This window comes from Rhamphochromis longiceps, linkage group LG16, assembly GCF_057381845.1.
Source record: "Rhamphochromis longiceps isolate RC_006_pf linkage group LG16, R_longiceps_female_GT1.1, whole genome shotgun sequence".
NCBI lineage: Eukaryota > Metazoa > Chordata > Actinopteri > Cichliformes > Cichlidae > Rhamphochromis > Rhamphochromis longiceps.
This window is the reverse complement of record NC_140572.1, coordinates 10,729,511-10,749,588: the sequence shown is the minus strand read 5'-3', so window position 1 is coordinate 10,749,588 and position 20,078 is coordinate 10,729,511. Positions and strand designations below refer to the sequence as shown.

Genomic DNA, 20,078 nt, shown 5'->3' with positions numbered 1-20,078 from the left:
TACTTTTTTGCCCCACTGTATTTTGTTAAGTAACGTTAATTAGATGCGATATTGATGCTACAGCCAGTTTCTGGCCACTTATGGAAAACTCTATTAGTCAAAAGGGAGATGTTCCACTATACTGAAATATGGTGGGGGAACATGGCAGTTTTCACAAACTGGTGCCCTGTCCTATATATTTTTAAAAGATTAGTCATACATTCATGAGAATTTAATCATTTGCGCATTTACAATAGCCTCAAAACTTTACTGACTGTATCTTTAACTCTTTACTAACATCATTAAGTTTACGTCTTCAGGAAATTAATGTAGATCAGTGTGAAGTTTTCTAAAATCAAAGACTGTGTGTGTGTGTGTGTGTGTGTGTGTGTGTGTGTGTGTGTGTGTGTGTGTGAGTGAGAGAGAGAGAGAGAGAACATGAGTCAGTGTGAAGAATTCATGCTGAGTGTGTTTGTACGTGATCATCTGTCTTCATCTTTCCTGCACAAACTCTCCTCCTTCCTCTCCTCCTCTTTCTTTTCAGCAGATTTCTGTATCTGTCTTTTCTCTCTGCTCTTCTTTCATCAAATCAACCTTTCTGTTTGCAACTCTGCCCTTGTGGGAGCTCATTTTCCCGCTCTCCATTTCCTGTCGCTCTTCTTCTATCAATTATTTTCATATTGCTTCGCTTTTGAAAGCACACAAACCTGGCCAAGAACAAGGTCTTGACTGAGCCTTTGCACTGTTCTTCGCTGTTTGCTCTTGTTGTTGAGATGAAATCCCACCCTCTTAATGATGACAATGTTCTGTTTCTTCTCATCTGCGATCCTTTTCGAATCAAAACCCAGACAACCTTGCACCCTGCCACTCCAAGCCTCTTCTTTGTCTTTACTTTAAAAATCTGCATCTGTTTGCAAATGTTGGCTCTGCATAGAGAAAGTCTGAAAGCGTGTTTGTCTCTTTTCTTCATCTGCACTGATCCAGTTTTATGAGTTACATCACAAATCTCTAAGCTTCAGTATCTGGCTCCATTGCGTTCTGAGTGCTTCGGATTCATTCATTTTCTAGCCAGGGTTTAGATTCAAAACTTAGTAACTGAGTTAGAAATGCATATATACTGTATAAGTAGCCACATATTGCAAGGTTAGATAAAAGTGCTGCAGTTTTTTTCATGTAATTTGCATTTGAATTCCAAAAATCTGATCTGCCTGAACAGAATGATACCTTTCAAAGGAGAATGATGTGAGGACAGCCAGATCTGTCACGAAGACTTCTGAATACAATTTAACCCCATCTATAATGGAGTCAACTCAAAAAGACCCTTACAGACACAAAACTCTAACAGCAACAGTGTCAGGATGGACTATCCATTATCTGTCCATTCTGTATACCCATTTGATCATTTAATAGGAAACTGAAGAGGTAAAGAAGAGGGGTGGAATAATAACATGTAAATAATAAATGTGCATGTAACATAATGGTAATAAAATAATGTCCCTGTCTAGTGAGATAATAGTGCTCAAAATCAGGCCCATTTGAGACCATTTGACCCAAGGACACAACTAGTACAACCAGTACTTTCTCAAGTACTAGAACTTCTGAACTGAGGCCTTTGCTGGTGACTTTTAAGGCGGTGCGTCCTCTAAAGCAGTAAAAAAAGTCTGGGGGAAAATGTTGACCTAAAGTGGACTTACCATGTTTTTGCCCTATTTTCTGTTATATTATTACTGTTAATTCTATTAATGTCTATAAAACATCACTGCCAGAAATGATCTTTTCTACCCTAATGCTGAACTGAACCGTGAATCAGAACATGGAAGAAAGAAAATAGCGATTCTAAATTTCACACGCAAAAAACTATTTCCATATTTATCTTTTTTTGATACCCCAGAGGCTCGAGTCCATACTAGATCATACTTGACCCAAACAAATATGATTGTAATCTCCTCAAGTAGCCAGGACCTGTGATAGTAAATGTAATGGTTCTTAAATAACGCTTTTCAAACCGACGTGAGAACTCGAGGCACTTTATACAGCATGTCACTTTCTTACAAGCACTTTTTTCCTCCTACATGTAAGTGCTTTCTATCTAACATTCTCGCTTCATCGAACACATCTGGAGCAACCAGGGAATCAACCATCAACCTTCTGATTAGTAGATGACCTGCTCTACCTGCTGAGCCCCATCCATTTGTGGTGCTGTATTGTGCAGACTTTTGTACCCTGACTACAATCTTAAAACTCAAATTGCCTTACAATATAACACACCATGGGGTCACTGCTGTGAGCTGGCGCTATATAAATAAAACTAAACTGAAATAAATAGAAATGTCTGGGGAGAAGCAAGCAAATGTCCCACATCCTGGTGCACATCAACCTGCAAGCTTCATATCTCACAGTTACAGTTACAGAGACACACATCAGTGCATCTTTAAACTTTTTCTAAAATAAAAGCATGTCTGCCAACAGTGGGATTAGTGCGTGCTATGGGGCGAGTTTCCACATAACGTCAGAATCACACTAGCAGACACAGAAGGGCATGTTTAAGTGGCAGAGGAAGCAATAAATTATTAAATATCGGCTTGATTATTTCATTTAGGACAGTGAAGGATCAAATGTTTAATAATTTATCTTCTGGTTTCCCATTTTCACTTTTAATATTCTTTCCTGGTGGATTTATTCCCATGAAGATTACACTGCTGCGAGCTATGAGTCAGACTCCATCATTTTTGTTTTGTCATTCAAGTCTAAAATTTAACAAGCTTAAAAATGCATGAGTTCAGCTTTTGTGTGTGTATGAAAAAGGCATCTGTTAACCAGCAGTTGGCAGATGTTACTCGTAAAACTTCCTGTAACTCGAGCAGTGCACTTAAACAAAAACCTCATAACGAAACACACAAATAAACCCTCCAGAAACATCTGAGACCTGCAGTTAACACAGAGCTAAAAAAAAATGAAAAATAAAATCTTTCACTTATGTTTGTTGTTCTTCCTCAGGGCTCCGACCTGCTGAAGACCTCCAGCTTGACAGCTTAACTGTAGGTTATGTCACATTAAACCGTGCGCTGTGCTTAACGGTCTGAAGGATTCACGCAGCGCAGTCACCCAGATTTAACCTCCCTGAGAGACGACTGAAGTGATCCAATCTATTTACGTCTGTGTCCATCGGCAAATCAATACTTTGCGCTCGGTTCTCCTGCTGTTCAGCTCTCCAGACAAACCACATCAAAACCCCAAAGAAGATTTAAAAGCCTGACCCACTGTTCACCCTAATGGTTTCACAATGAAAACACCCCAACTCATCCCACTATACCTGCTGGCTCTCCAGCTCCACGGTCTCACCCTGTAACCACAGTAAATGTGTCACAAAAGCTTTCATCAAAGTAAAACAAAGACTTGCTGATATTTCTGTCATAAATCTCATTACACTGTGGGTTTTTTGGTGGTCACAGCAGAGAAAGGCAGGAAATATGAGGAAAGATAAGGGGCAAGGTCCCACAATTAAACTGGAGACTCACTGCCGGATGCGTTTGAACCCATGTGGTATGTGCCCTAACTCTGAGCTGGAGGATCTTTTTTGAAAGATGCAGTTCTGTACATGCAAAAGTTTCAGGCCAACACCATCTCTTTATATTTCCAAGCAGACAGACTTTCTTCTATTTTTTTTTTTTACGTGCTCTTAAGTGATAGATATCCAGGGTTTCTGAACCTTTGTCTTTGGACATTGGCTGCTTTTTCACTTATTTTCCATTCAGTCCTTCTACCTGACCTTTTTTTGTCTGCACGTAACAGACAGGTGAACAAGGAACCATGTTTAAATTACATCTTTAGGCACTTTGTTACAAGCAGCATGTCAAAAAAGACATCACTTGTTCCAATTTCTGTAGTCTAATCAACAAAAGATTGCCAACGATAATGAATGTTTGACATTGATAACACTGTATTTTTGCACCAACAAGCCATTCTCAAAGAACTCTTAGCTGAAAACTTGACATATCTCAGCCTAGTCTTGTGTGTCCTTAAAAATTGCGATGATTTTCCAATTTCCCATGATCCCTACAGCCCTCCCCCCTCTTTTTCAGGATTGTCACAAAGTTATTGTGCTGCAAGCCTGAAGTTACAAACAAACAGTGAATCTGAGCAGTGGACGCTGCACATTGATATGGTACTATGGTTTTTAGAGAGCCAAGTAGGCTTTCCCCAAAACACACCCTGTTTTATCCCACTTTGTGACTCCAACAGGGGATCGTAATTTACAAGATGAACAACATGTTTTATTCTATAGGAAACTGGGGATGACAAAGCCCGAAGAACACAACGGTTCTTTGGTCTTTGAACTGTGCTGTGTCACCTGAACAGGCAGAAAATCCATTGTTTTCCCACTGATTGAACCATGGTACAGAGCTGACTGGGTCTAATTGGTGTCAGGCACTGAGAAATAATGTCACAGTCTCCTGCGGTCTGACACCTCTGAAGCTGTTGAGGCTTTACAAGCTGGGGAAACAGCAACATCAAACTACTGGTGGCTCTTTGAGAAAAAGAAGGGTGAGGTGACAATGCCGGAACATGTTGGGTATAACGCGACAGCAGCAGTTTCATGAGGACAGCTCTCTGTGCATCAGCAGGAGGGGGAGCAAACAGCTGCATCTTGGTGGGTCCTAAGAGATTTTTTTTTTAACTTATCCTCTTTTTTTAGGTACATGTGGGGAAGTCTCTCAGAGAGGGATAATTCAATGTGGTTCCAGGTCATTGCTATCAGAAGTTATGGAGCCAGTAATAATGTGATACTTTATAGATCCCTGAGGGGGATTGTCTTTGTGTTGCTCTGTGGGAAAGTGAGAATGGAGGATAAGCCACAGCACAACATCCTTGTTTAAACATAAGATCCAGTGTTAATGCAGGTTTTTCTTCAGTGTATGCAACCCTTTAATTCAGCTCATCTTATGGACATATATGTGCACCTGACAAGAAAAACCGCTTGGTCATCAGAAAAACTATTAATTTGAATGAAACTTGCCCTTATTACCCACTGAGTGTATTTCAGCACAGCTGCCATTTAAAGTTTCATTATCTCATTCAGAAATTAAAAAACAGTTCACTAAATGTTCAATGAATCATCAAATTAAGTTATTAGGAAACACTGTTTGCTTATTCAGCCACACAAATGCTCTGCAATACGGGAAAGATTCACCTTGTGAAAACAAGACATGATAGAGGCCTTTTTCATATCTCTGTATAGGTAATGTGTTTAAAAAAACAGAGCTCTGTCTCATCAAAATGAAAGCTGTGTATACCAGCTGTGTAGAATGACAGCAGGTCTCCACACTGACTTATTTCAAGCTGATGTTCATTACTTGGGTGCCAAGGGCCAAGTAAGGGCCTTTTAGGGACGTTTTGTCAGAGCCTCCAGCATCTGATAGGAACACAAGGTGTCCTGGGGTGACGTAACTGGTTTCCAACTCTTCCCATGTAAAAGCTTGGAATCACACTGAAACACACCCTTAAGCCAAATTTAATTTTTCAGTGTGCATGGTTAATGTTTTGAATTGGCAAAGCAAAGCAATGTGAAAAACGCAGACCTGCTAAATACAAAACAAATGACACTGGATCAATAACTGACGTACAATTTGGGAAGATGTGCTATTCTAATGGGCTGAAAAAAAGCGACAGGCTGAAATAACAGGGTGTTGAAAATAATTTGATCACCTGATCGTTCGGCCTGGAGATGAGAAAAAAATCCAAATTCTCCAGGACCAGGACATTAGACACAAAGGGAATACATTCAGCAGAAACTGAAGTTTTTAATGAATGATAACATGAAGACGGTAGGTCTATTGAAATATATGTTTACATTAAAAGCTTACAGCTTTTCATTTAGTATCTTGTTTTCTTTACATGCCATTCATTTATTTTTATTTTTATTTTTTGACTAATCCTGATTTGGAAAACTGTATATAATAACCAAAAGGAATTTGGTTTAGGAATTATTATCTGTTATTACTATAGTAAATTAAATATATCATAACAATCGCAGCATACATATGTATATATACTATATTGCCAAAAGCATTTGCTCGTCTGGCTTCACACACATATGGACTTGAGTGAGATCACATTCTTAATACACAGGTTTCAATAAGCTTCCTATGAGGTTTACCGATGTGTTTATGTAAACTTTTTAAAATTCTTCCAGAAGTGTATTTGTGAGGTCAGGTACTGATGTTGGACGAGATGCCTGGCTCGCAGTCTTCATTCTAATACATCACAAAGTTGTTCTGTTGGGTTGAAGTTCTTCCACATCAAACTCACTCATCCATGTCTTTGATATAACATTTGGATGCTGCTGCTCAGGCATGGAAACTCATTCTATGACGCACACTATGCACTGTTCTTGAGCTAATCTGAAGGCCACGTGAAGTTTGGAGGTCTGTAATGACTGGCTATGCAGAAAATTGACAATCTCTGTGCATTATGGCCCCAAGTATCTACTGGTATGGCTCTGTTATTGTACGTGGTCTACCACTTAATGGCTGAGTTGCTTATCACTTCCACTTTGTTAGAATACCACCAACAGCTGACTGTAGAAAGGCGAGGAAATTTCATGACTGGACTATTTACACAGGTGGCATCCTATTACGACACCACACAGGAATTGACTGAGCCCCTGAGAGTGACCCATTCTTTTGTATGAATTAAATAATTTGGGTGTTTGAGGGAATACTTTTGGCAACACAGTGTAGGTCTGTAGGTGCCCCGTCACCTCCTTAAAAGGTGGGCCAGTCTGAACTGTTGCGCCTGTGCATTTGCAGAGACATTTGTTTATATCATTTCCTTAACTGTGTATGGGAAAAATTGTATAAAAAGTACAGGAGAGACAGATAAGATATATTTTTTAAAACTAGAACATATAATTGAACTGTAGGTCTAAGGTAAATAAGCAACTAACTAGCAAGTGCTATTAAGAAATATTTCACAACTTCTAACCATTCAATTGATATCCACTTAGTGTATGTTGGTTAATTAGTCAGTTAGACAGAAGATTTGTTTAGGCTTAAAGTGAGAAATGCAATGTTATTGGCCATCAGTAACCTAACACTGGGACAATAGGACAACTATTATCCAGTGGTTATTAGAATTTCATTGATCAAAATTCATGCAAAATCATTTTCATACAGTTGCCACGAGTAGGAAAATAAATAGACACTAAAACTGAATAAGACACAAGGCTGTAAAACCCCTGAGAGTTCTCCTCAAATCTAATACAGCATGAATTATACACATTCAATATTAGTACTGATAATATCAGTAACTTCAAGCATTTATGGTATTCAGAGGACAAAGTTGAAAGCTTTTGGGAAGCTGCTAACTTCTCATGTTGTCGTGTTGCCTCATTAGCTTGCTCTTTAAATCGAATTTGGAAATTGTTTTCATTTATTTAAAATCTCATCTGATAAAATGCAGAATCTGCCCACCTGAAACACAGGACAGCACAAGTGCAGGCCATAAAAGAGAGAAAAGAAAACGGTTTGTGATCAGTGCTGGAGTATAATGGGCCTGATTGAGAGAGAGAGAAGGAGAGCGCAAAAGAGATTCACAAATGTAAAACAAGGTCAGAGAGACAGAAAAGGACATATAGGCAGACAGAGGACAGAAATAACTGTTCAACATGACCATCAGACAGAGACGATGACATAAGCAGCGCGATTAAAATAAAAAATCTACGGGAAAAGAGGAAAGTAGTGAAGTGATGAAGTGATGATGACGGTGAGGAGAAGGCGGTAGAAGAGAGTCTGGCGGTGACCATGGCGACATCGAGCAACGTGGATGAGTCATCTCCTTCCAAATAATAAAAGCCTGGATCAGGTTGTCTCTCACCTGTCGCATGGTGGGAACAACAGAGAATGGAGGTGATGAGGAGGAGGGTGCGTAAACACTCCACCATGATCTGGAATATGATGGTGCTCACGATGATCTGGCTCTAATCCCCTCAGCTATGGATCTATTTTTGTCAACACCCTTGGGATGAGATCCTGGGGGAGGTGGTGACAACTTGGCCACAAAAAATCTCCCAGATACTGACAGGGACTTTTTGTCTACATATTCTATATGGGCTGATGTTAAATTCACATGGATGAGCTGATTTATTCAATCAAGGGCTGGTTTCTGTATGCGTACATTCATTCCGTTTTTCATGATTATGCAAAATTAAGGTCCCAATTGTCCTTAAAGATCTGCATCAAATCCTCAGTGCCATTGTTGACATCTCTTAAAAAAGCAGACATGGTAGATGCATTTATTCTTGCTTTTCTTATGGTCTTTACAAAGAGTAGGAGGGGGCCTGGCTGCAGATGCATGGAGGATTACATTTTGTGAGGACTGAAACTCACCATAATGTCAGCAATTTAGCTGTGAAAATCAGTTTTAAGCAAGCACTTGGCAACAGTGGGAAAGAAAAACTCACATTTAACAGGAAGAAATCTCATGGTTCACAGAGGGGCAGCCATCTGCCGTGAGTGGTTGAGGTTTAGGCAGAGCAAGACAGGACAAAAGGCACACATGAGAAGAATCAGCAATGGTTAAATGCAATACTGGGGTGTAAACACAGAGTGAAAAAGAAGTGAATTAAGAGGAAACACTTATCATGGGAGGCCCCCAGGATCCTAGGGCTATGGCAACTTAACTAAGGGAGGATTCAGAGTAATTAGATTCAGCCTTATAAGCTTCGTCAAAACGGAAAGTTTCAAGCCTAATCTTAAAACTAGAGACGGTGTCGTTGTAGTTCCACAGAAGAGGGCCCTTTCACCCACATTCAGTTTATTAAAACTCCTATTGTGATAATATGGTTCTATGATGTCTTTAACATGAGAAGGAGAAGTTGAGGAGAAGGATATTGAATTCAGTTCTTCATTTAACAGGAACCAACAATGAGAAGGCATTATGGGAGAAATATGGTTGCTTGTTCTATTCTCTGTCAGCATTCTTACTGGAGTGCTCTGGATCGACAAAATCTTTTTAAACAACTTTTACAACCTGATGATAATGAAATAATCCAGGCTAGGAGTAAAAAAATGCAGTAGTTTTAGTTTTTCAGTGTAACTCTGAAAATATTTTTTCTAATTTTAGAGATATTGCACAATATCATATTAGGATATATTTTGGTCAAGAATGAGCCCAAGATTTGTCACAGTGTTACTGGAGAGCAAGTTTATGCCATCTAGAGTAAACATCTGGTTATACACTATGTTGTACGCAAGAAACCACGTTTATCCATAGCCAGCGTGTCAAATTCCTTTCAGTGTCACTTGCTTTGGTGCCTGGAATGCTATCAGCTAAAGTCACTGGAATCTTTAGCTTCGTAAATCTAAGATTGGTCTTGCCAATAACCAGAGTTTGTTTGTTTTTTTTATTTGAGAGATGTGTCTTTGAAGGTTCTCAGTCATCCAGGTCGTTGTAGTCAAAGGAGCTTGCAAAGAAAAGCGTCTGGACTTCTTTAAGTTGCTTGAAGACGTTTCACCTCTCTTCCAAGAAGCTTCTTCAGTTCTAAGGTCAAATGGTGGAGAGTCCCATTTGACCTTAAAACTGAAGAAGCTTCTCGGATGAGAGGTGAGACGTCTTCAAGCAACTTAAAGAAGTCCAGACGCTTTTCTTTGCAAGCTCCTTTGACCATTTGAGAGGTATGTTGCTCTGTGGGGAAAGGGGCTTGGTGGAGTACTGGGTGCTTGCTCATCATAGCCACACAGCTGGCCAGATTTCCCAGCTTCTGGGGTAATATACCAGGACTAGCTACCTTTGTTCCCGCAGGCTACTTGGGCCTGGCTATCTACAGGGTTGTTTAAGGGGGGTTTATGGTGTGGATTAAGTTATCCAAATAAATTAGTCTGATCTCCAAAGCAACCCAATAACATTTATTTTAAGTGCCATTAATGCTAAAAGAGGGCAAAGAGTGAATAAACATTTGACAAACTGAGCAGGAAAGTGCTGCTGCTAATGGTGCAAGAGTATTGATCTAAGCTAGCAGAAGCTAACCTAGCTAATCACTAAAGACACAAGAGTGAGTACCATTCAAAAATTGTTGAGATCTCTTCGAAAAGTGTTTATTGAATGGGACATTACCACATTTTCATCTACAGATGCCATTTATCGATTTATAGACATCTCCTGATGTATTGGGATTGGTGCAATGGAACTAGCGAGCTGCTTGGGGTGACACCCCCAAAGTGGCCAGTGATAAAGAATTATGATAACGTTTGCAATTTCAGTTTTTTAACCCTTTCAGTGACAAAGACTCAATAGTAATCTTCGCTGTTTTTTTTTTTTTTTTTACTTTCCGTGTCTGCCATGTAATAGAATTTCTCTCTTGGAAATGAGATTTTTAATCTCAATGAGATTTTTTACCTGGATAAATAAAGGATTAATAAAAAAATTAAAAAAAATAGGTACTGCTGAATTTGCTTTGTAAATAAACAATTTTCTGCAGTCAAAATGTGAGGCTTTTATTTGTTTTTAGTTTTTCACTATTTCTCATTTCATTCCATTTTGATTTTATAGTTTTGATTTTCACTGCTCTGTTTCTGTGTTATGCAGTTTGAACTGCCCTGTGCAGAAACAACCTCTATAAATAAACTAACCTTGATCTATAGAACATAAAAAGCATATCTGCTTCCATTCGTGATAATATTCATAATATAATATAATTTACATCAGCAGCTGAGTAGTTTCAGGACCAATTTAGAGGGCTATATTTAGAAATGACTGCTGCAGGAGCAGCACGACAGCCATGAGGGAGACATGCTGTGGTTGTGTGTGTGTAATTTGAAGATACGTGCATGTGTGTAGAAACATATATTTCCAGCCTGTGCACCTGCAGTTTAGTCAGTGGTGGATGTATCTGGAGCACATTCTCAGTTTGAGGCGGGTCTAAAAGCCTTCGGCCTTGTTCCATCTGTATGACTCATTCCATTTATCACTCTGCAGTGACTGTGTGATCAGCTTTTTAGAGGCTAACAACACACAAGTCCATGAAAACCACCACTACAGCACAGCTAATGTTCTTTATCACAGACACAAGTTAAATTAAATCAAATATGCAGTCTAGAACAAAAACAAATATTGTCCCTGTGTATCATTACTATTCATATTAGAAAGACCAGCTGCAAAAACCTACGAAATTAGCCACGGGTTATCATGAAGCCACCTCCCTTCATGGGAAAATTTCCTGGAGATATAAAAGGAGAAGAGAGACTTCTCTGCTTTTATGTGAACTATGAAATACATTGCTAAGTTTTGAGGGACATAGACATACTTTCAGTACATGAGGTATAGTGACTGTATTTGTCAGGTTCGACGGTGCCCCGACCAGCGACCTGTGTGTGTGTGTTTGTTCTCCCGCTCTGTTTTTGTCTCCGTTGTAGTTGTTACGCGGTTGCGTAGCAACGGGAGATGTCCGACCCGGAAGTTCCGCCACTCTGAGTGGTCCCACCTGCAACTGATTCCTCGCCAGCTGCTGCCAATCATCCACCATTGTGACAGAACTATTTAATGGTGTGGCTGAGTGACAGACAGCGCTGGAGTATTCCACCAAGCCGGGTAGTGACTCGAATTCAGCGAGTGTTAGACAAACGTTTGATAGCGGAGGGAGGCTAACCGCATCTGTTTGCCTTTTTTCCAGGCTACGAGTGAGACGGAGATACGAGAGGAGAGACGTCACTGTTCACGAAAGTCGTATGGACACACGAGGGGAGCACGGAAGGGACTTAGCACTATGGATTACTTTGGATTTGCTTCACTGTAAATAAAGACACTGTTCAATCTTAACGAGCGATCCGCGTCTGGGTTCTCTTACTCATCACCCCCGTAACAGAATACTCCAGCCACTTACATGGACCCAGCGGACGCCGCTCCGGTTCTGCGAGAACTCTCGATTCAAGGTGAGATGTTGGAACGCCATGAAAAAATGATGAAACATGTTGTTGAAGAACAAACTGTGTTACGGCAGCTGGTTGCTGAATTAAAAGGGATTTTGCTAACTCCCCCTGGGGCTGCAGCTGATGCTCCGTCGCCCGGGCCGTCTCTCAGCACAGCCGCGTCTTCTCCTCTGCCTCCTTCCCCTCCCACACTGCAGCGCGAGCACCCGCTGCCGGCCCCTGAGAAGTTTAGTGGGGATCTGGATAAGAGCCGCGGGTTCTTAACACAATGTTCGTTCATTTTTAGAGAACAGCCTCGGTCTTATTTCTCAGATGGAGCCAAGGTGGGGTTAATGGTGGAATCAATGACTGGACGCGCTTTACAATGGGCCCAGGCCGTGGTAAGCATGCAACCTGCTATCTCTTATGAAGATTTTTTGTGCAAATTTCGTTGTGTTTTTGACAAAGGCTCCAGCGCCGACAGCGCAGCACATCGCATGTTTTCCCTGAAACAAGGATGGAGGAGTGTAGCGGACTTCTCGATTGACTTCTGGATTTTGGCCGAGGAGACCGGCTGGCAAGAAAATGCACTACGAGGGGCTTTCATAAACGGCCTGAACGAAAATCTAAAACGTGAGTTGGCCTCAAGAGAACTGCCTAAGTCGCTCAGTGCTTTGGTGAATGTGTGCATTCAGTTGGATGAGCATAGGCGTGAGTTTGGACGGCGACCAGCGGGCGGCAGCAAAACCTCGGCAGGGCCCTCTCTCGAGTGGAGACGGGAGTGGGAGGAACAGCCGTTGGAGGAGGAGCAGCCCATGCAGATCGGTCGAGCCAGCTTTAGGTCTGTGGCCCGACGGAGAAGACCTCAGGGGGGTGAGTGTTTCACTTGCGGAAAGAGAGGACACTTTTCTGATAAATGCCCAGAGTCGGGAAAAGACGCTGCTCGTCAGTAGCCGTGGGCATACTGACGGGCGTTACCGCAAACATCTTGCCCCACCTCAGCTGTCCTGCCAAATTGATTTTCCAGTCCTGTATTCACCCATGTAGTGCTTTAATCGATTCGGGGGCCGAACAAAGTTTTATTGACGAAGCCCTGGCCCAGATGTTGGGCATACCTGTTGAACCCTTACCTGAGGTCCTCCAGGTGGCGGCGCTGAATGGTGCCCCCTTGGCCAGTATAACCCATCGCACTACTGATTTGACTCTTTCTCTTTCCGGAAACCATGTTGAACAAATCAGCCTGTTTCTGTTCAAGGCTCCTCACACTCCGCTAGTTTTGGGCTACCCCTGGCTCGAACGCCATAACCCGCAGATCGATTGGGAGAACAGCAGGATAACTGGGTGGAGTCCTAAGTGTCATGAACAGTGTTTACGTTCTGCTACAGTTAGCCAGACGTCCACTAGCCCATCTTCACCTGACGCTCCTCCCGATTTGACTGCAGTTCCAGCTGAATATCACGACCTAGCCCAGGTGTTCAGTAAAGAAAAGGCCCAGTCTCTTCCCCCCCATCGTCCGTACGATTGTGGGATAGACTTGCTACCCGGCGCTCCCTTGCCCACAAGCCGTCTATACAGTATTTCGAAATCAGAGCGAGAGGTAATGGAGGGCTACATCACCGACTCGCTGGCGGCCGGGATAATCCGGCAGTCCACCTCTCCTCTCGCGGCAGGTTTCTTCTTCGTTGAGAAGAAAGACAAAACGCTCCGCCCCTGCATTGACTTTTGAGGTCTTAACAAGATAACCATTAAGAACAAATACCCGCTTCCTTTACTCACCTCTGCTTTTGAACTCCTTCAGGGGGCTGCCATCTTTTCTAAACTGGACCTCCGCAGTGCTTATCATCTGGTGAGAATCCGCCAGGGGGATGAGTGGAAGACGGCGTTCAACACGCATCGTGGGCACTTTGAATATTTGGTGATGCCTTTCGGGCTCACGAATGCTCCGGCGGTCTTCCAAGCCATGATAAATGATGTTTTACGGGACTTCATTAATCATTGTGTTTTCGTTTATCTAGACGACATCCTTGTGTTTTCTCGGAACCCAGCTGACCATGTCAAGCACGTGAGAATGGTGTTGCAGCGCGTGTTGGAGAACCGGCTGTTTGTAAAGGCAGAGAAGTGTGAGTTTCACGTGCAGACAGTCTCCTTTTTGGGGTTCATCATCGAGGAGGGACGGCTGCGGGCAGATCCGGCCAAAGTGAGGGCAGTGGTGGAATGGCCTGAACCCAAGAACCGTAAGCAGCTGCAGAAGTTTCTGGGATTTGCCAACTTCTATCGACGGTTTATCCGCAATTTCAGTCAGGTCGCCCTGCCTCTCACCAACCTAACCTCTCCTAAGCAGCCATTCCAGTGGTCTCCCGGCGCTGAACGGGCTTTTGTGAGACTCAAGCACCTCTTTTCCTCAGCTCCGGTGTTGGTACAGGCAGACATCAGTCAACCTTTTTTTGTGGAGGTGGATGCTTCAGACGCAGGTGTGGGGGCAATACTATCCCAACGAGTGAATGCAAAATTACACCCATGTGCCTTTTTCTCACGTCGCTTATCTCCTGCAGAGTGCAATTACGACGTTGGAGACCGGGAGCTCCTCGCCATTAAGTTGGCGCTTGAAGAGTGGTGACATTGGCTCGAAGGCAGCGAGCATCCGGTGGTTATCTGGACAGACCACAAGAACTTGACCTACCTCCAAGCGGCCAAAAGACTGAATGCCCGGCAGGCCAGGTGGGCTCTGTTTTTCACTCGGTTTAACTTGACCATCTCTTACAGACCTGGCTCCCGCAATCTTAAAGCAGATGCTTTATCGCGCCAATTTTCCCCGGATCTCGACCCAGACGAGAAGGAGAGACCCATTCTGCCATCCTCGTGCTTCGTGGGGGCTCTGACCTGGGACATAGAGCGGGTTATTAAGGCTGCCCAGTGGTCGGAACCTGATCCGGGCACTGGGCCCGATGGGAGGATGTTTGTTCCCGCGGCGGTCCGAAGTAAGGTCCTTCACTGGGTCCATACGGCCAAGTTTGCCTGCCACCCGGGTAAAAACCGCACTATCGCCTTTCTGCAACGTTTGTTTTGGTGGCCGACTCTAGGGAAGGACGCTCGGGAGTATGTGGCCGCTTGCCCCGTTTGTGCCCGAAACAAGGTCTCCTGTTCACCCCCTGCTGGCCTCCTTCGTCCGTTGCCTGTGCCCAGCCGCCCGTGGTCTCATATTGCACTGGACTTTGTTACCGGTCTTCCCCCCTCCTCAGGTCACACAGTCATCTTGACCGTGATCGATCGCTTCTCAAAGGCTGTTCATTTCGTTGCTCTGCCGAAACTCCCTTCGGCCCTGGATACTGCCAAGATTCTCACACAGCAGGTGTTCCGTCTCCATGGGGTTCCCCAAGATATCGTGTCCGATCGGGGTCCCCAATTCACGTCGCGAGTGTGGAAGGAGTTTTGTAAGGAACTGGGGGCCCAGGCCAGCTTGTCGTCCGGCTTCCACCCTCAAACCAACGGGCAAGCGGAACGGGCTAATCAAGAGCTCGAAGCGATGCTGCGTTGTGTGGTCTCTTCGAACCAGTCATCATGGAGCGATCAACTGGCGTGGGTCGAATATGCCCATAATGCTAGCACGTCGGTGGCTACTGGGGTTTCCCCGTTTGAGGCCTCCCTGGGGTATCAGCCCCCGCTTCTCTCTGTGTCGGAGGGGGAATTGTCGGTTCCTTCAGTCCAGCACCACCTGCGGCGCTGCCAGCGGGCATGGCGCGCCACCCGGACCGCCCTCTTGAGGACCGCTGAGCAGAACAAGAGACTTGCGGATCGCCGCCGTGCTCCGGCCCCTGCATACCAGGTCGGGCAACAGGTATGGCTGTCTGCGAAATATGTTCCTCTGAGGGTCGAGTCTAGGAAACTGGCTCCACGCTTTATCGGGCCCTTCCCCATCCTGGCCGTGTTGAATCCTGTGACTGTACGTTTGTCTCTTCCCCGTTCCATGAGAATTCACAATGTCTTTCATGTGTCCCAGGTGAGGCCTGTCCGGACCAGCCCTTTGTGCCCGCCCTCCGGGCCCCCGCCACCCGCCCGGATTATCGACGGCTCGCCGGCGTATTCCGTATCACGGATATTGGATGCCCGGCGCCGCGGTAGGGGCTTTCAGTTTTTGGTGGACTGGGAGGGGTACGGTCCGGAAGAGCGTTCTTGGGTGCCGCGGTCCGCGGTTCTCGATGCTGCCATGGTGAGAGACTTCCGCCGCAGGCACCCTGATAAGTTTGCTGGGTCGCCGGGAGGCTCCCATTAGAGGGGGGGTACTGTCAGGTTCGACGGTGCCCCGACCAGCGACCTGTGTGTGTGTGTTTGTTCTCCCGCTCTGTTTTTGTCTCCGTTGTAGTTGTTACGCGGTTGCGTAGCAACGGGAGATGTCCGACCCGGAAGTTCCGCCACTCTGAGTGGTCCCACCTGCAACTGATTCCTCGCCAGCTGCTGCCAATCATCCACCATTGTGACAGAACTATTTAATGGTGTGGCTGAGTGACAGACAGCGCTGGAGTATTCCACCAAGCCGGGTAGTGACTCGAATTCAGCGAGTGTTAGACAAACGTTTGATAGCGGAGGGAGGCTAACCGCATCTGTTTGCCTTTTTTCCAGGCTACGAGTGAGACGGAGATACGAGAGGAGAGACGTCACTGTTCACGAAAGTCGTATGGACACACGAGGGGAGCACGGAAGGGACTTAGCACTATGGATTACTTTGGATTTGCTTCACTGTAAATAAAGACACTGTTCAATCTTAACGAGCGATCCGCGTCTGGGTTCTCTTACTCATCACCCCCGTAACAGTATTTTTCCAGTTAGTCCTCATGTTTCATCTTCTGTGGTGTTATGCCTCCTGCTTTTTCTTGTTCTTGCAGTTATGCACCATGGTTCCATACTTTCCGTGTAGATGCCCGAGCCACATCAGCAGGCTCCAATCTGTGTTAAAAAGCAGAAAATCCATTTCCTCACCCATGTCTCTGAGTCCTGTATGATACAGTAGGAAACAAATTTTAATGCCTCCTTTATCCTCGGTCTGATTCTTTCAAACAGTACATAAAGCTTGCAAAGACGAGAATGCAAACATACCGTTCACTTTGAGGCTCAGCTAATTCTTCAAAGCAGCATACTGGTAAAGCATTAACATTACTTCACTTGGGACAGCAAATTAAATATATCAACAAGAAGCACAAATACCACCTTTTAAGGTATCTTGTGGGCATATTTCTTGCTAAAAAAATACCCAAGCATGAGGTCATTTTACACATATTACAATACTATATTATTCTTAAGATTCCAATGCAGCAGTTGAGGTTTAAACTACCTACATTTCTAAACTGGATTGAGCCATGAAGAAGTAAAACAGTGAGGTCATGACCAGGTTAGGCTTTGTTCCACTAGCTTAAATGCAAGCTCTTGTGGGAATTTCAATGGTCTTTGTGAAAAAGGATAAGCATTCTATTGAGTGTTACTTTGTACTGCTGCTCAGACACATTTTATAACAAAATTAAACCTGGATTCTTGTTTGATAATAATCCAAGAAAAATAGTTTAATTTCATATCATGATCTCTTCTAATGTCAGTTCTCTGAGGACCTTTCAGAGTAAATAAAATAAGATTATTATTCAGTGACAATAATTTATGTTTGGAAGTGGGACTCTGTTCTGAGACCTTCCTGGCCTGCCACTCACAAATGTGCAAAGTCAAAAGGCAGCGAGAGCAGCTGCAGATTTGTCTTATCAGTAACAATGACATGACTTTAATTAAGTGAGAAAGAACATGAATAGCATGATATGGAAGAAATGAGGGTGGAGGTGGCTTTGTGAAGGAGCATGAGCCTGCATACAGTGACAGCTCCCACTGTATGCAGGCTGAAGCAGGTTGTGAGATTTGTGAGATTTGCCAATAGGATGTTCATCTGAGTATCCGCAGAGCAATCAGCTGATGATTTTGAAAACAACTGATCTGCCAAGATTGCTGGCTAAGCTTCAGGCTACGGCCTGCCAGAAACAATGCTATGCAGAGATTTTTCAACATTTTCAGCAGCTCGCACAGTGTTTTTCTCCTCTGTGATTTTGTTAATTCCAAATTTTGTGCACCCAAACTCATTCATGGATTCACCTCATTGGTCAAGCGCTGACAGTTAAGATCAAGAGTGATTTTAAATGAAAGTTGCTTAAAAACATCAGTATTTGAAAAAGTACCATTTCTGAGTGATTTTGAAACACGTTTTTAAGTGGCATGTTCTCAATAAATGGTCTCTACTGAATTTTAATTTTAAGTCTGTGAATATCAGTCAGGTGTAAATAAAGCTTAACTTCGGGGAAAACCTGAAAAATGCAGTTTTAAATAATTGAAGAAAGATATTTATCAGTCAAGTAGCAGAAGATGTAATGTTGACACCACACAGCACTAAAATGCATCACTGTTGATACAATGCAGTGAAATTGCCTTTTGGAAGATATCATCCGGAACACTGAGACTAAAGCACCATTGTTCATCCAGGTAAAGCTATTTTCACAGATTCAACAAATATGTACTCTCTGCCCTTCTGCAGATTACGGTTGGCCCCTGCCCTCTGATCTTTGCCCCATCTGGATCTATCTGGACGTCCTGTTCTCCACAGCATCCATCATGCACCTTTGTGCCATTTCTCTGGATAGATACATTGCCATACGCAACCCAATCCACCACAGCCGCTTCAATTCTCACACCAAGGCCCGCATCAAGATCATGGCAGTGTGGACCATTTCAGTGGGTAAGTACACACATGCAGACCTAAACACCAACTATCTACGGTCTATATATCTGTCAGTAAATTGTGGGATACTGAAGTCTTCACAGGCCAAAAATGCTGCATTAGATTGAATTTGAGATGCCTTCAACACTAACAGAGAGAAAACACCAACTGGTAGCAGCATACAGTATGTCAGTGAACAGAGCAACAAGGATATGATGGGATGACAGTGTGGGACATTTTGAGTCTTGGCAGAAGAAGCTACGACAAGCAATGAGAATGGACAAGAAATGTTGGAAGTGCAGGTGGATCAAGAATGGATATTGCACTTCACATTGATTTAAAACAGGGAGAATACAACTTTGAAATCTAACCAAAAAATAAAATGGTTCAGAAAAGTGTTATGAATCAAATAATACCACAAAAAATCAAAGCACATTCTTCTGAAACACTGCTTGAAAAGCCTTTAATTTCCTCCAGTATTGATTATTCCCCGGTGAATAAAAAGCCTTCATGTCATAATGCTTACATTATGATTTTATGGCTCTCATTTTCAAGCAAGTCAACAAAACCTGGAGGTGTCCATAGTTTATTTTTTTAGGTTTCTTATAGAAAAACTTGTCTTGTACTGTAGGTATTAAGCATCAGACAGAGAAATGCAAAATCTGTAAAAAATGGCAGCACGGCATAAAATTCAAAACAAAAGACATGTCATGTGAAAAGATCTTGGATCACGTTTGTTTATGTGTACTTAAGACCTGAAAAGATGTTAAGCGGATCTTTAAGGTCGTGATGCTCAAATTTTCTCATTTACAGAGAGGCGACCCTTCTTACTCATGGTCCTAAGTATGTGATAGAGTTAAGACACCAGTTAACAATCCATAAGTAACTCAAAGAGCAAACCTTGTGGGACACAACAATTATTGAAACACAGATTATTTAAAGATTGCCAATTTGTAAATTTAAGCTGCCAAACATCATCCTGGGTAATGCTAGCTTGCCAGGTACAATAAGGCCTCAGTCACACAGGCCTATGTGACCCCCTGACAGCCTCCAGTTGCTAGAGAAAAATGTGTATTCCCTGAAGAGGAGCTGCTGGGTGCTCCTGGCTCTTGCTAAGTTTAAAGAAAAGCAGAAAGCACCCAACATCCCTTTATGGTTGCTTTGGTTGCTGGCACATTGCAGTTTTCACTCTCAGTTTGCATGAAAGATGCACTTGCCAATCATTCTTTGAGCTGTAGTGAAACTTTAAAAAAAATCTGTGATGCAATAAAGAAAGAGAGACTGTTTACAAGTAAACATTTTGTCTGCAATTAACTCATTTGCAAAGGAACATCTTTTACTTTGAAGGCATATGGTTTCTGATTTACATCACACATTTCACAGTTTCAGTACAGCTCTTGGGTAGTTTGTTAGTGTTTGCAGGGAAACACAAAAACTACTGGCAACCACGGCAA

General features: G+C 43.2%; 1 protein-coding gene and 2 long non-coding RNA genes across 3 annotated transcripts in view; all 3 read left to right on the top strand.

Moving 5' to 3' along the window:
* htr2aa (5-hydroxytryptamine (serotonin) receptor 2A, genome duplicate a) overlaps nucleotides 1-20,078 on the top strand; it is a 104,451-nt gene that overhangs the window by 55,699 nt on the left and 28,674 nt on the right. The window contains exon 2 of the mRNA XM_085383973.1: nucleotides 18,442-18,642. Within this exon, the coding sequence (XP_085240099.1) occupies nucleotides 18,442-18,642 (201 nt within the window). The remainder of the gene's footprint in view (nucleotides 1-18,441; nucleotides 18,643-20,078) is intronic.
* On the top strand, nucleotides 11,313-12,380 carry LOC146650657 (uncharacterized). The gene is made up of 3 exons (XR_014907861.1): nucleotides 11,313-11,565; nucleotides 11,648-11,906; nucleotides 12,190-12,380. It is a non-coding gene; the product is annotated as an uncharacterized LOC146650657 (long non-coding RNA).
* On the top strand, nucleotides 15,988-16,540 carry LOC146650656 (uncharacterized). The gene is made up of 3 exons (XR_014907860.1): nucleotides 15,988-16,089; nucleotides 16,243-16,417; nucleotides 16,500-16,540. It is a non-coding gene; the product is annotated as an uncharacterized LOC146650656 (long non-coding RNA).